This window comes from Lytechinus pictus, chromosome 2 (genome assembly GCF_037042905.1).
Source record: "Lytechinus pictus isolate F3 Inbred chromosome 2, Lp3.0, whole genome shotgun sequence".
In the NCBI taxonomy this organism is placed as follows: domain Eukaryota; kingdom Metazoa; phylum Echinodermata; class Echinoidea; order Temnopleuroida; family Toxopneustidae; genus Lytechinus; species Lytechinus pictus.
The window spans coordinates 47,912,559-47,927,368 of NC_087246.1; the positions used below are offsets into that span (position 1 = coordinate 47,912,559).

General features: G+C 35.8%; 1 protein-coding gene across 2 annotated transcripts in view; it reads right to left on the bottom strand.

Moving 5' to 3' along the window:
* The window catches only part of LOC129278608 (cytoplasmic dynein 1 light intermediate chain 1-like), a 53,850-nt gene extending 42,772 nt beyond the window's left edge, over positions 1-11,078 (bottom strand). The window contains exons 1-4 of one of the 2 annotated variants that reach the window (XM_064094981.1): positions 10,939-11,078; positions 10,786-10,859; positions 7,756-7,872; positions 4,679-4,909 (exon numbers count right to left, since the gene is read on the bottom strand). In XM_064094981.1, the coding sequence (XP_063951051.1) occupies positions 4,679-4,909; positions 7,756-7,872; positions 10,786-10,859; positions 10,939-11,039 (523 nt within the window). In that variant the 5' untranslated portion in view covers positions 11,040-11,078. The remainder of the gene's footprint in view (positions 1-4,678; positions 4,910-7,755; positions 7,873-10,785; positions 10,860-10,938) is intronic. The other variant, XM_064094980.1, reaches the window with a different exon arrangement.
* Between the last annotated feature and the right edge of the window lie 3,732 nt (positions 11,079-14,810).

Genomic DNA, 14,810 nt, shown 5'->3' on the forward strand with positions numbered 1-14,810 from the left:
CATGAAGTCAAAAGTAACCGTCATCAAATAAAAAGCAAGTAAAAAGTGGCCGTCATCAAGTCAAAAGTAACCGTCATCAAATAAAAAGTGGCCGTCATCAAGTCAAAAGTAACCGTCATCAAATAAAAAGTGGCTGCCATCAACTTACAGGTGTCCTTTTGGCGCGCACATCAGGAACGCCGAAAGGACAACATTGATTTGATGTTAGAAACTGATTTGATGATGGCTGGTACAGAGGGATATGATGCTGAAAATTGATATGATGATGGCCACTTTTGATTTACTGATGGCTGCACTTGATTTGATGATGGCTGGTACGGAGGTCCATCAAATCAAAAGTGACAGTGATCAAATTTTAGCCTTTCCGCGTTCCATAGGATATGTATACATATATTTGCTCTACTGACTTTCAATTAAAGATTCAGTAGCAGCTCCTGATGATAAAGTAACACATACTGTAAGAAATATTTTCATTGTACAACTATATGCATCATACAGTGTAGATTTATGAATTTAGTTTTTCATGGTGTTGTGAAACAATGACAATTCATTCATGTAGAGGCCTACATGCACATGTACCCTGTACAGGCTTAACCTGTGCTGTACTGACAAGTACTGTACATTAATGTTTTACATCATGCAAAATAAATTAAGAGCCTTTTTTTAAACATGTATCATCCCTATACATGTAGGAAATATTTATCCTGATATTACATGTATCTCAACATTCATACTCCTAGAGACCTTTGGGTTTCTTAAATTCTCATTCTTTGATTATTCTGTTAAATGTGTAATTCAAATGGTGTCCAGGGTTTCGTTCTCCATTAACCCTATTTTATTTGGTCTCAAAAGATGCGCAAGACTTCAAAGTAAAAAGTCAATGAGCGGCAGCTGAGGGGCGCATTAAAAAGAATGTGTGGCAGCGTAATGATGAAATTTGTCGAGGGGGTTCAGTTTGACTCCCCACCCCCCCACCCCCCCACCCCCCCCCCCCAGTCAGATAAGGGTAATCATTAGACCTGCACACTCTAGATCAGCAATTTGATAGACTGTTTAAAAATGCAAATTGCAAATTGAAAACTTCTTACCATCATTTTGCTATATATCATCCATTTAATTTCATTTTGATTGAATATCAATATTTCATTTTTTTCTTCAAAAAATGAAAATGAAAAGAAAATTAATGATTATTGTCAATATAAGGGGCAAAAGGAAGTCCCGGGTACTGGCAAAGCTGTGTATCTCTGAGTTGGGCCTAAAAACTTATACAACAGATGAGAGACATGTGTACATGTAACGCCAAGTAAAAAAAGAAAGTAGTTGATCGTCCGGGTTTTTCGAGAGCAGTGATGAGGGAGGTCCTTACTATTTGCTATCTTACTTTTTTTTTTTAAAACAAGGAGTCATTTTCTCGGCCCGTTTTTTTACTATTTTTTTGCTATTTTTATTCAAATGATTGTCAGGCCATGTCAGGCTCGATTTAAGTGATCGATGCATGCTCAATATTTATAATAAATTACTAGAAACATATATATGCATGTGTATATATATATATATATATATATATATATGAATTTTCCTCACCTCTGGTCTACCAATGGTTTCGCGCCTCGGTCACAGGCGGCTCATCAGGACACTGAAGCTAGTATATATATTCAATTAATTGGAAATCTATGGAAAATGTATTATGCAATAGTAAAATTATTGATGTATTTATTTTACTGATGTATGGATCTACCGGTACTGTATTATTATTATTCAGGAAGCGGGGTCCCCAAAAATGCAATAAAAGTGAAGAAATCTGTGTGTTTTTTTCGAGTTTGCAAACTTTATTTTCTTGCTAATTTATAATTGTATCTTCAAATTACCAATAAAAACCCAAATCAGAATTTTTTTCTTAATTGCAGTTATGGCGATATCGGACTTTGCAATTGTTTTAGGAAGGTGCGTGGGAGATCCAAGAGCACATGAGAGCAAATCGCTGGCCAATTTTGTGCATTTTTTTTAGTTTTTCAGCAGCTAAAAAAATAGTAAATATCAAGAAAATTGATGCGGCAATCAAAAAGGGAAGCGGGCGCGGACGAGAAACATCACTTTTTGATATTTTTTTTGCCAATATTTGAAAATAGTAAATAGTAACAAATTTCATGCGGCGGCCAAAATAGATGCGCACGAGGACGATCCGCTACTTTCTTTCTTTACTTGGCCTAAGCCCCCTCTACTATTTTGGTTTCAACATGTCATCAGTATTTTTCATCTAAAACATAGGCCTACATGTAAGAAAGAACTGCAGGGAAACTTCACTTTTAGTTCGGCTCTTGATTATGATTAAGCAAGAATAGACATGAAGTCTGATTATGGCATGAATGTGTACATTATACATGTACATGTATGAACTATATTAATGAGCAACTGTATACCCCAGAAAACTTCAAAAACAAAGTAATTCAATCTCTCCTCCTAAATCAATTAGGCACAAATCAATCCCACAGATTAGGCAGTATTGGCAGCAATTGCCAACATATGACCTTACATGTATGTGTATTTTGCCATGAGTATTCGCTTGGTTCCATTGTATATAGAGCTCCTACTCTTTAGACAACCACATTTTCAATATAAGGTCTGAATGTGCATGTATTGTACATGCAAATATGCTGTTTACTGCTTGAAAGATGAGATGTATAATGTATAAACTGAAATCAATATGCAAATATGCTGCTTACGGTACTGCTTGAAAGATGAGATGTATAAATGTATAAACTAAAATGAATAATATGGTTAATTTCTAAATTCGAATTTCGAAATCATTGTCCATGTATGAAAAAAAAATCTGATCCTGATATGTTGTTAGTAGTCATTTCAACAAAAAATACATTTAAATAAAAAAATATCACAAGCATGATGAGAGTACTACATGTAGCATACCCTGTACATGTATCAACTTTAGTATGTATTGTACATTTCATACATTGACCGCATTTTGTGGGTTGACTCGATAATTCATAATGCAGAGCTCTAAAAATTATCCAAAGTACATCGTCACAAGATATTTTAACACTAACTGTGTCAACTTCAATGCATCCATATCTTACATGTTTTAGTTCAGTGAAAAACTGTTCAGAATGGAAATACCACACTGAAAGCCAAATTTTATTTACTCAAATAATAAGACTTTGTAATTCATGATGCTAAACCCTAACAAGTGGAACACCTCTGGCAGTATCGCCTGCATCAGGCACTTCAATATACATGTACATGTAGTAGCAGTGCTGGCTTTGTTTAATCATCGAAGGTGAATAATTATTCACAAAAAACGCCATCCATATGATAATTTGTTGATCTCAAATGACCTCTGAATTTAGATATGTGATCTGAAATTCGTGCAAGATGATCAGTGATAATTCATAACAAGTTATGTCCAAGTTTCATGAAATAAATTCATTTACATCAATACTTTCAAATTATGACATTTCGATAACTTAACCTTGGTAAAAGATTTCAATGCTGATACTACATGGTCAAAGATCTAAGAACTTGATCATGTGACCTGCAATTCATGCCACATGATCAGTGATATTTTATCATCCTTAAGTCCAAGTTTCATGAAATACAAGTAAGTATAGGGACAGTGATTTTCCGCGATCGCGGAAAACGGACGGAATTAACGGAAATTGCCTTTTGAAACGGAAAGTGGCATTTCAAACGGAAAATCACGGAAAACATATTTTTCCTCAGAATACACAGAACAGCAACAGTAATTACTCCAAAATCTCAACAAAATACGAATATTAACTGGCCACAAAACCTCACAAAATACGATCTCACTTCACTACAAAGTATGACAATTCACACATCGTGACTGCTCTTGACTCCATCACTCTCGATCGTACCCCGCGGGCCTCGCCCGCGTCCTGGGTCTTGGCCGGCGGCGGGGTCGGCCGTATCGAAAACATTCACATGCAAACAACACAGTCGTGTGTTGCTGCCCTCTACGTTTGAAGATGTAACAGCACGATATTCCGGTCTTGAAATCCAAAATGGCAGATAGGCTTAAGTCGTTGACTGGTCGAAACGATGTCCAAAACCCCCCAAAATTATCGATAAAATTTAAGTTAACAAAAAAATAATGCTAATAATGTGAAAGGTAAGGATGTACTTATGTCAGATGTGTTTGTAAAATTATTTTGTGTACCCGCATAGATCCTATTAGAGCGGATTCTACTGCGTTGTTGGTACAGTGGCAGATACAAATTTTGACCAGCGCAGCGCGAGTGATATATTGCTACTGAATGGTAAACGGAATTACCAATTTCTGTGTACACAAAGTCTATGGGGAAACGGAATTTCCGTTTTCTGACATGCTGAAACGGAATTTACGATTTTCTGAAACGGAAAGGGCAATTTTTTGAAACGGAAAATCACTGTCCCTATAAGTAGGTCCATATCAGCCGCCATAAAGTCGCTCGTAACTTACAAACACCTTTATGAAGCAATCACCTTAACACATTGCAATTGTGGGGGGGGGGCATCTTTGCCCTTGGAATAATTCAAGATGGCATTCATAAGAGCTTGGGATGCTCAACAAAAAGGCTTTCAAAAACAAGAAAATAATGATCAAGTAAGTATTAGAGTGAAAGACAAAAACAAATTTCTACATGTAACTGTACATAATACTTACATCTTTGTTCAAGTTCTCTTAATTTTTCTGGTGGGATTCTGAGCGAGTCAACATGCCTTCTGATAACCTGTGTCCACTTCTGTAGTGAGTCCATGATATTCCACGGTCTACTCATGTCTACTGCAATAATAACAAGTGTATGCTCTAGGTTTTCTGCAGTTAGGGCATACCGTAGTAAGTCTTCATGTTCATTTTCTCCTGCTAATATCCATACACCACATCTTGTTGTGTCTGTAAATGAAAAAAAATTTGAGAAAGTGAAATTTTTTAATATAAGAGAACTTGAGATGAACAGCTCAGAATAAACAATCTATTCCGTCTTCATAAGAGCAATAGAAGTGTAAGTTATTTCTTAACCCTAAAAGAGATTGGGCTTTATTATGTATAAAAACATGCACTATTGATTACGGAAACTTTCTTAATATTCATGTTTATCATATTTAAAAATTCAGAAAATCTTAATTTTCTTTTTTTAAATAGATATCTGAAATATGAAATATCAAATTATTTCAAATCTGTAAACTTATCATTTACATAAAAAATCCAATGAATTACATAAATGTGTCAAAATTTACATTTACATTAATTTTATTTGGTTATGATTTTATATTAATCTATTTGTTCTTAATTTCTCTATTTTGTAACCTATTCTATTCTTAAGTATTTTATAATGTATGTGATCATGATGTTAAGAAAGGGTTAAACATACATTCCAGCTATATAGTAAAATCTCAAAATGAGTTTGAACAGAATCAAAGTCAATGACAAAGTACAAGATACATGTAGATTCATAACTGTGCATGAGATGTCATAATCTCAAAGCGCCCTCTCTCAGAAGCTATAGGACTACACATAAATGGACTTGTCACAGTTCAGACAGCTGAAGACCGCCAACGCATGCTAGGCAATGGTTTCAACCTCTAAGATGGCAGTGTGATGACATCAATGCTGGTGGTCTATAGACTGTTTTACAGGGTGGTCTTGTTTAAAAATTTAACAAGTGGAACGTCTCTGGCAGTCTCGCCTGCACTACGTGATTCAATACAGTAGAGCAGCAGTGCTGACATTACATTGAGAACGTAGTGAATAATTATTTACAAAAACACCATTAATATGATTTTCAAAAATACTAAGTTCATTGAACCTCAATGACCTTTGAATTTGATCATGTGACCTGAAACTATTAGAGATACTTATCATTATGTCCAGGTTTCATGTAATACATCCACTTAATTCCTGTACTGATAAAATTTCAAAAGCTTAACCTTGGTTAAGATTTCAATGTTGAGACCACAATACGTTTCAAGTTCATTGACCCTAAATGACCTTTTAAATTGATCAGGTGACCTGAAACTCGGGCAGGATGTTCAGTGATACTTGATAACTCATAAGTTCAAGATTCATGAACTAGTTCCATAAACTTTTTTAAGTTATCAATGACATTTAAACAAGGCAAACGCCAAGCGTTGTCTCGCCTGCATATTGCAGTCATGAAGAGACTGCATGTCAAATCTGAAGGGTAACATTTAAGAAACTTTGACAGCTTTTCTATTGTACCATTGGCAAATGTGTGTGAATATTATAAATGGTGCCAAGAACTATAGCTCATTAAGAAAATAACAACAGTTTTTAAAGAATAAACAAGTAAAATACAAAATCTGGTTCAGGTATAGAGAGTACTGAGTTCTGAAGTAAAATGTTAGTGTTAAAAAGTATAAAATTATAAAGTTCATGTCACTAGAGGAACAAAGTAGTGTGAAAGTTCATTGACCTTTGACCTTAATCAAATTCAACTCACATTCGAACCTGACCTGCACCTTCAAGCGATGGACCTCTGTTACGAGTTTGGCGATCCCACCTCGAAGCTATAGAAATGTATTGTGTGTACAAAATAGCAGTGCCAGTCATGGAAAGTTCATTGACCTTTGACCTTAATCAAATTCAACTCACATTTGAACTTGACTTGCACCTTCAAGAGATGGACCTCTTGTATGAATTTGGCAATCCTACCTCGAAGATATAAAAAGTTATTATGTGTACAACACAGCACAGTGCCAGTCATGGAAAGTTCATTGACCTTTGACCTTAATCAAATTCAACTCACATTCTAACTTGACCTGCACCCTCAAAAGATGGACCTCTTGTATGAATTTGGCAATCTTACCTCGAAGATATAGAAAGTTATTGTGTGTACAGCGCAGCAGTGCCAGTCATGGAAAGTTCATTGACCTTTGACCTTATTCAAATTCGGCTCACATTTGAACTTGACCTGCACCTTCAAGAGATGGACCTCTGTCATGAATTTGGCGATCTCACCTCAAAGCTATAGAAAGTTATTGTGTGTACAACACAGCAGTGCCAGTCATGGAAAGTTCATTGACCTTTGACCTTATTCACATTTGACTAATATTCGAACTTGACCTGTACCTTCAGGAGATGGACCTCTGGTATGAATTTGGCGATCCCAACTCGAAGCTATAGAAAGTTATTGTGTGTACAACACAGCACAGTGCCAGTCATGGAAAGTTCATTGACCTTTGACCTTATTCACATTTCGACTCATATTCGAACTTGACCTGTGCCTTCAGGAGATGGAACTCTGGTATGAATTTGGTGATCCCAACTCGAAGATATAGAAAGTTATTATGTGTACAACATAGCACAGTGCCAGTCATGGAAAGTTCATTGACCTTTGACCTTATTCAAATTCGACTCATATTCGAACTTGACCTGTGCCTTCAGGAGATGGACCTCTGGTATGAATTTGGTGATCCCACTTCCAAGCTATAGAAAGTTATTGGGTGTACAACACAATTGTTGATGACGACGACGCCGGAAATAGTGATACCTATGTCTCGCTCTGCTACGCAGGCGAGACAAAAACTTAACCTTTGTTAAAATTTGAATGTTGACGACACCGCCTCCGTCAGAAAAGCGGCTCCGATGTTCTTACTCTGCTATGCAGGTGAGACAAATTATGCTAGGTCGAAGGGTAAATCATTATTCAAAATTTCAAAAGATTTATAGATAGATGGATAGGTTGACGAGTGTATTGATGGATAAATGAATGAGCTTACCATCTCTGTCTTCATCCCTGACATCAAGATAAAGATATTCCAACCCATAGCCTTTCTTGGGGTCCTCAACTCCTTGTAATCTGGATAACAAGGTCGTTTTTCCCGTCTCATCTTCACCTGTTTGGCAAAATGATATACAGAAAATGTGTTTTACAATACAATGATCACATGTTCAATACAAATTTAAAGATTTCTGTACTGTACATGATGAAGTAGGAGGGAAAAAATCGATCACTTATTTAATGAGAAATTACTGTCCATTTTTGAATGGTCATCATATTCCTGATTACAAATGATGTTTGCCCATAACAGTACACCCACTAAATGTCACTTTACTGGTGCCTGATACTGCTGATAGGCTCAGCTGGTATGTCATATTCTGGGGGATTGTTTTACAAAAAGTGACTTAAAACTGTGCTCAAACGCCAATGTGCACATGTTATTTAACGCATAATCCGCTTGTTGGATATTTGTCAGGTATTAGATGTTCAGCATTAGAGTTTCTCTTTTTTGTATCTATCAAAAGTAATGAAGACCATGTGGTTCACCAACCATGAGTCTCACCTTATATCGCAATCGATAAATTTTATGCAATATGGTAATACCTTATCATCCTCATGAACATTTCTGTAGATGTGGTATTACCCAATTGACGCAGAAATAAAGAAATGAGAGCAATTTAGACCTTTTGACCCCACCATCTTCAACACATGTGTGGTATTACCCAAGGTCAAGATCATATGCAGAAATAAAGAAATGAGAGCAAGTTGTTCAAAAAATTCGACATTTTTGTATCAGACTAACAGACAAAAAGACCAATAGAGTTTAGACTAACAGGAAAAGAGATTACTACATGTAGGTCTCTGCCAAACTTTGTTCAGGGAGACAACAAAAAATGAATAATTGTTAAAGTTGAGAGCAAATTTTCTTCTGTTTATTGTATTTTATCTAATATCTGTCCAATATATTCATCTATTAAAAAATGTATTGATTGATTGTTAAATTTGTTCAATTCATCTCTTCAATACATGTATATCTGTCTTTTTTTATCTTTTCTCCAAATTTTCTTCTTTCAAAGTATCCATTCTTTTCTTACACATTCATCTTTTAAATATTTTTTACCCTTTTGAATTCTTTGTCTCTTGTTGAAGTTTTGTATCTTTTTCATGTTTATCTTGTCCCCAAATGTTCATCTACTAGATATAAAAAAGTAATGGAGCAATTAATCACAATTACTAACATCCTGAATAGATAGATAAAAGGAGATGAATGAACATATGGAATAGAAATGGTAATAGAAGAACATAAAATTTGAAGTAGCAATTTAATGAAATCTACAAAATTAGAAAAAAAATGTGTAAGAAAATAGGATGAATATTGTTGAGACAAATGACCCCCCCCCAAAAAAGGATAACCATATTGAAAATGTGAATTAGAAAATGGTAACACGAACATGATAAGAAACATGACGATTGATCATTAAAACCATACACCGACTCTTTGGAATTTAATTTTTGGATATCAAATCAAATATTTCAAGAAGTTGGTATTGTTTACACTGTAAACAATACCAATTTCTTACAGGTCGAGATCTAGATCTAAAGTCTAGTTAAAATAATAATTTCTAGATCTATTCTAAACTAAGCTTTGTTTTCAGAGTAGTCATCCGCTGAGTCTATATCTAAATCGAAGAGGGTGCGTTAACAGTAGCACTAGTGCACTCTTTTCTCTATGTAAGACGCTGTAGTCGATAAGCGTAGGTCGAACCTTCACCATTACGAGCCCAATGGCCTTCATCGGTATTGACGCAAGTGGATAGTATACCACAGCTATGGCATGCCATGGGGTCAATGCAATGGGGAAATGACATCATGAACATCGATAAAGTTAGAGACCTCTTTCCAAATTATCATGAAACAAACTAGCCTTGAGGACTCCATGATGATGGTTTTTTTTTTATATTTTGACATATACTTCTTCATCATGGAGCCTTGAATCGCCTGCCATAAGAGACTTGCCAAAACAAAGATCCGCCTAATGCGTATGAAGGTTTCCAAAATTGGTTAATGAAAAGGCGAAAAATTGAAGGTTTCTTACCAGACCGATTCCTCGATCCGTTTGTCAACAAAGCAAATAGGTCTGACCCTTGGCTTGAAACGCTTCATTAATTATGACGTAGCTACGATTAGCGCTGTTACAAAATGCCGTTTTGAAGAACAATTTATAGGCCCTAGATAAAAATTATTATTTAACAAATACTAAAATTTAATACGTGATTAAGAATAATTATCATATTAATCAAGGCTGGACATGCTGGAATTTTGTAGTGTCTAAACAAACAGGCATGAAATGGAAAGTAACCTCAGACTCAGTCACAATATCATAATCATATGATTTAAAATTGTCAAAATTTCTCCAGGCTTAGACCAAAAGCTTCGGTCTCTGTTATGTTGGTTGTTCAGCTGAACTCCGTTGGCTTCACTCACCAAATACAGAGACCGAAGTTCTAGCGCGATCTGTACAGGGGACTCAATGGCAATATGTTTATGTACTTAAGATCGGATAAAACAGGGAAGTGAATTTGCGCGACAGCCGAGGTAAGTCACTGTTTTTGTTCCTTTTAACTTGATTTTTCTCAGTTTTTTGGCAATTAATGCCAAGAGGGAATATTAATTTGCATTTTGGTCGCGTTAATTTTCAAAATTTTTATTCATTAAAGACAAAAATTGAAGAGCCCCGACGGGGGGATTTTGCATTGCAAGTCCCCTAATGGTGGCTGCACGCTAGCGAGCCGTCTGTGTACGAGGAGAAAAAAAAAAAAAAAAAAGTTAAAAAACTCCTCGAAACAGACGGCTGCCAGCTGTCTACTCCAGGCTAAGCTAAGTTATAGTGTGACTGAGCTCTATAATATCAGCTAACATATTTACAATTACAATGGGCATGGTGGGTTTGACGTCTGCCGACTCTGCGTCTGGTCTCTGGACAATTAGGCCCCCTAACATTTTTATAACAAGAAAAAAAAACACTCACCCAACACCAATATGGACTTGCATGACGGCAACTTCGAGCTGGAGTGTGAAGAAACTTCGCTCAATATGGATGTCCTGGAAAAAAAAACATGAAAATGATAAGCACACTGAACTGTGTCCAATCTACCTAATCCCGTAAAAGAACAGAACTTACCATAAATTTTGAGATTCATCCTCGTCATTCTCCCTTTCCGCTGACGATGCCTTCGCAGACTTCTTTCCAATAGGCGCCATGTTGGAAGAGTGGAGACGCATGCTCAATGGAGATCTAGCTAATCTCCTGTGATCGTGACGTCATATGACCAAGCCTATTCTCTCTCATTCACGATACTAGACAGACAAGAACTTCATAAATTTCATTTAGGAATAAAACATTTACACATCTCGACCCTGACATTTTTTAGTATCATAACTCCTGTATACATGTGTTTCCCCGATTCAGGTTAAACAGCTAATAACCCCACAAAGGATCCGGGAACTATATAGCCCCCCCCCCCCCCCCCAGATAGGCCCTATAGGTCCTATAGTATGAATCTCTTGAAGTTTATTAGGTACTAAATCATTTAATTTTGCCCTAATCTGTCCGATTCTTGCTAAATGTAGTCCAGATCATTTTCTACAATATTTAAAACAGCAATTAAATTAAATTAAATGAAATTGAAAAGATAAAATGAGATCAGACAAACAAAAACACTGAATAAAGATTTACATTTATTTCGAAAAAAAGTTCTATAGGGCCTTCATACTTGATTAACTCATGAATATGCAATGAGCAAACTGATGATGTCACATTCCCACTTACTCTTTGGTATTTTATGAAAATTATACATGTATCAGTTTTTTTCTTCCAAGAATAAAAAGAAAGTGGATTGACTCTCAGTGGTTTAATAATTATGTAATCATTTCAGCAACTAATTATTTTGTTACAATGGGGAAATTATCATCACTGGCGGATCCATGGGGCACTTAATTTTGGGCCATAACCTTTTTTTTTTGCTTGCTTGCTTGCTTGCCAAACTTTCCTCAAATGTGCCCCCCTTGAAAAATCAGTGGATCCGCCCCTGATTATCATGCACACATAATGAAAACTGAAACATTTGGTTTTATTTTAATTTAATAGCATAAGGAAAGAGGAGAGAAATAGGGATGTGACAGTGCCTTTTGTTTTGATAAAATATTGCTTAATTTTAAAATTCAATAATCATTTTTATTTGTTATCAGATTTTGCATCAGCGTTTTCCTTTGTGAATTTTACTCTATTAATCACTTAGTTATTTAGATATAATTATTTTCAGCCCGGAGTACCTCTTTAATTCATGCATTTTGCTTGCTTAGGCCTACATCCAATATCGCTTAGTCCCTTGTTTTAGAAGTAAATGCAACATAATTAGACTGCCCTGCCTGGATTAGTGGAGCTAGATTAATGAATTTCAAAATCATAACTTTGGGCCTATATATAGGCCTATTGGGTTAATTTGTAAAAAAAAAATCACCAATTATATCGAACCACAGACTTTTCTGAAACTTTTTATGTGGAAATATTGAAGAAACATAAATAAGTTAATTATAATAGCTATTTTTCTTTTATCCTTAATCGAGCTGTTTTAATCAAAATAACATATTATTATATACAATTAAAACTGAAATTCAATTTAACAATGCAATTTTTTTTAAATACCAGTTGAAACCAGTTAAAAGTTCAACTGGTTTCGACTGTTTTTTTTTTACCTGGGCATTATATAGAACTTGCCTATATAGAATTGCACTCTCTCCTCACTGTTCATTAATCAGTAATCAATAAATAATCACATCATAAACAGTGGCCGACCATGCACAGGCCTATAGATAGAATTTTTTAAATTTAAATTTATCGTATGATTTGTCAATAAATGACGTCATAATTACATAATAATCTGGTCATTTGAAACTGTAAATTTCCTCGTCGTTGATCAGGGCCCTGGGAACGATTTTTGGCTGGGGGTACTGCAACCTAGGCCTAAATTCAAGGGCGGGTCCAGCTTTCGCCAATAATATAGGGTATTTATATTGCGCACATTTTTAGGTGCTCAAGGCGCTCCTATATTACCCGGCTAAGCTAGGCGTTCATAGCGCACACAGCTTTTCAAGGAATTACTTCCTACCGGTACCCATTTACCTCACCTGGGTTGAGTGCAGCACACTGTGGATCAGCTTCTTCCTGAAGGAAATAACGCCATGGCTGGGATTCGAACCCACGACCCTCTGTTTCAAAGTCCGAAGACTAATCCACTGAGCCACAACGCTCCAATAAGGGGGGGGGGCGAAAAACTCCCCCATACTTTCCCCGATTGGCTACTCAGATGATTTTTGTTTGTTTCTTCGTAACAGTCACTTCTTTGCTTTATTTTTATAAAACATAGTAATCTCATAAGCCATATTCAAATAGTGTGAGCGCGAAGCGCGAGCTAATATTTTGGAAATTTCCTGAAAATCGAACATTCTTGGCAATGTTTGTGATCCTGAACAAAATGCGTATATAACTGATCGAAAAGGGACCTGTTGAGGACTGTTTGTAGTTAGCCATAAAACGATACATATTCAATAATCAAATAAAGCGAGCGCGAAGCGCGAGCTGAAAATTTTTGACATTCTATTAACCTAAAAAAATTGAAATTCTAAGCATATTTTGTAATAATCGGCAGGATGGGCATATAACTAAACAATGCGAGCGCGAAGCGTGAGCGGGCAAAATAAAAGGGTAACTCTATTCATGTTTTGTAAATCATGAAAATAATGGGTAATTGGGTATCCTAAATCAATAATGTGAGCTCGAAGCGCGAACAGAAAATTTTAGTCTGAAACTGGATAATTTATATGTTTTAAATAAAGAACAAGCTGTGTATCTCAATAAACATGCGTGCGTGTGTTTAAGATTTATACCTAGTATCTGGGCATTCTAAATAATTATATTTTTTATCTTGAAAATCAACAATGTGATCGCGAAGCGCGAGCTGAAAATATTTGATATTCCTATCTGAAAAGGGTCAACTTAAGCACTAATTCAAGCACTCTGTATGAAAATCGTGAAGTGGATATTATGGATCGCTCTAAATAAATTTGAGCGCGAAGCGCAAGCTGATAGATTTATTTTAACCTAGGACCTGGACATTCTAAGGATATTTTGTCCTCATATGAAAATGATGACTTTCTTCTATTCCTCTTTCTAAACGCGAGATATTCCATTCTGAAAAAAAGGAAAATTTAATTATCAGGAATTCATGAAAATGTTATTTTTGTATTCATTAATCTAATAAGCCTAATGACAGCTCGAAATTTTTTATATTGATTCCTGAAAACTGGACACTACAAAATGAAGGTCGTTTTGATGCCAATAAATTTGATAAGCCAAAAGAAAAAGGGTTTTCAACGCAAGATGTTGGTCGTTTTCTATACGTTTCTCTTATGTGACGCACCAACCAGAATTCCAAGGGGTGCTGCCTATAAAAAAATAATACACGCAGCACCCCCCGGGAAAATCTTAGGGGCGCTTTTAAAAAAACTTTAAAAAATCCCTAATATAGAAAACAATATTTGTGTCACGCAGCCACCCCCCCCCCCCCTCCCACCAAGAACACCGATTGACACCCATGGGCAAGTGCCCCGGGCTGCACGTTTCGGAGACATGCAAAAGGGAAAAGGAAATTCGGAGTGAAATAAAGAAAGATTATAATATATTGAGAGTAATTTACGCCCCTACCCCCATCCCATATCAAGGTGAATAAATCAGATTTTGTCTATTTGTTACACTGCAAAAACGCCAGTGTTTATTTGATTTATTATCTATACACGAACATAGCAGAAACGCCTTATAAAGGAAATAAAAGTAACATTCGAGGGCGGCAGTTTGAGGGGCGCAGTAAATACAGAAGTGATAAGGAAAAGAGGATGAAGATATATCAGAATCGTTATTAGCAGCGGACCAAGGATGTTAAATTTTTTAAGGGGGTGCATTTTGTTTCGCAAAATTGATAATCAAATATATTATAT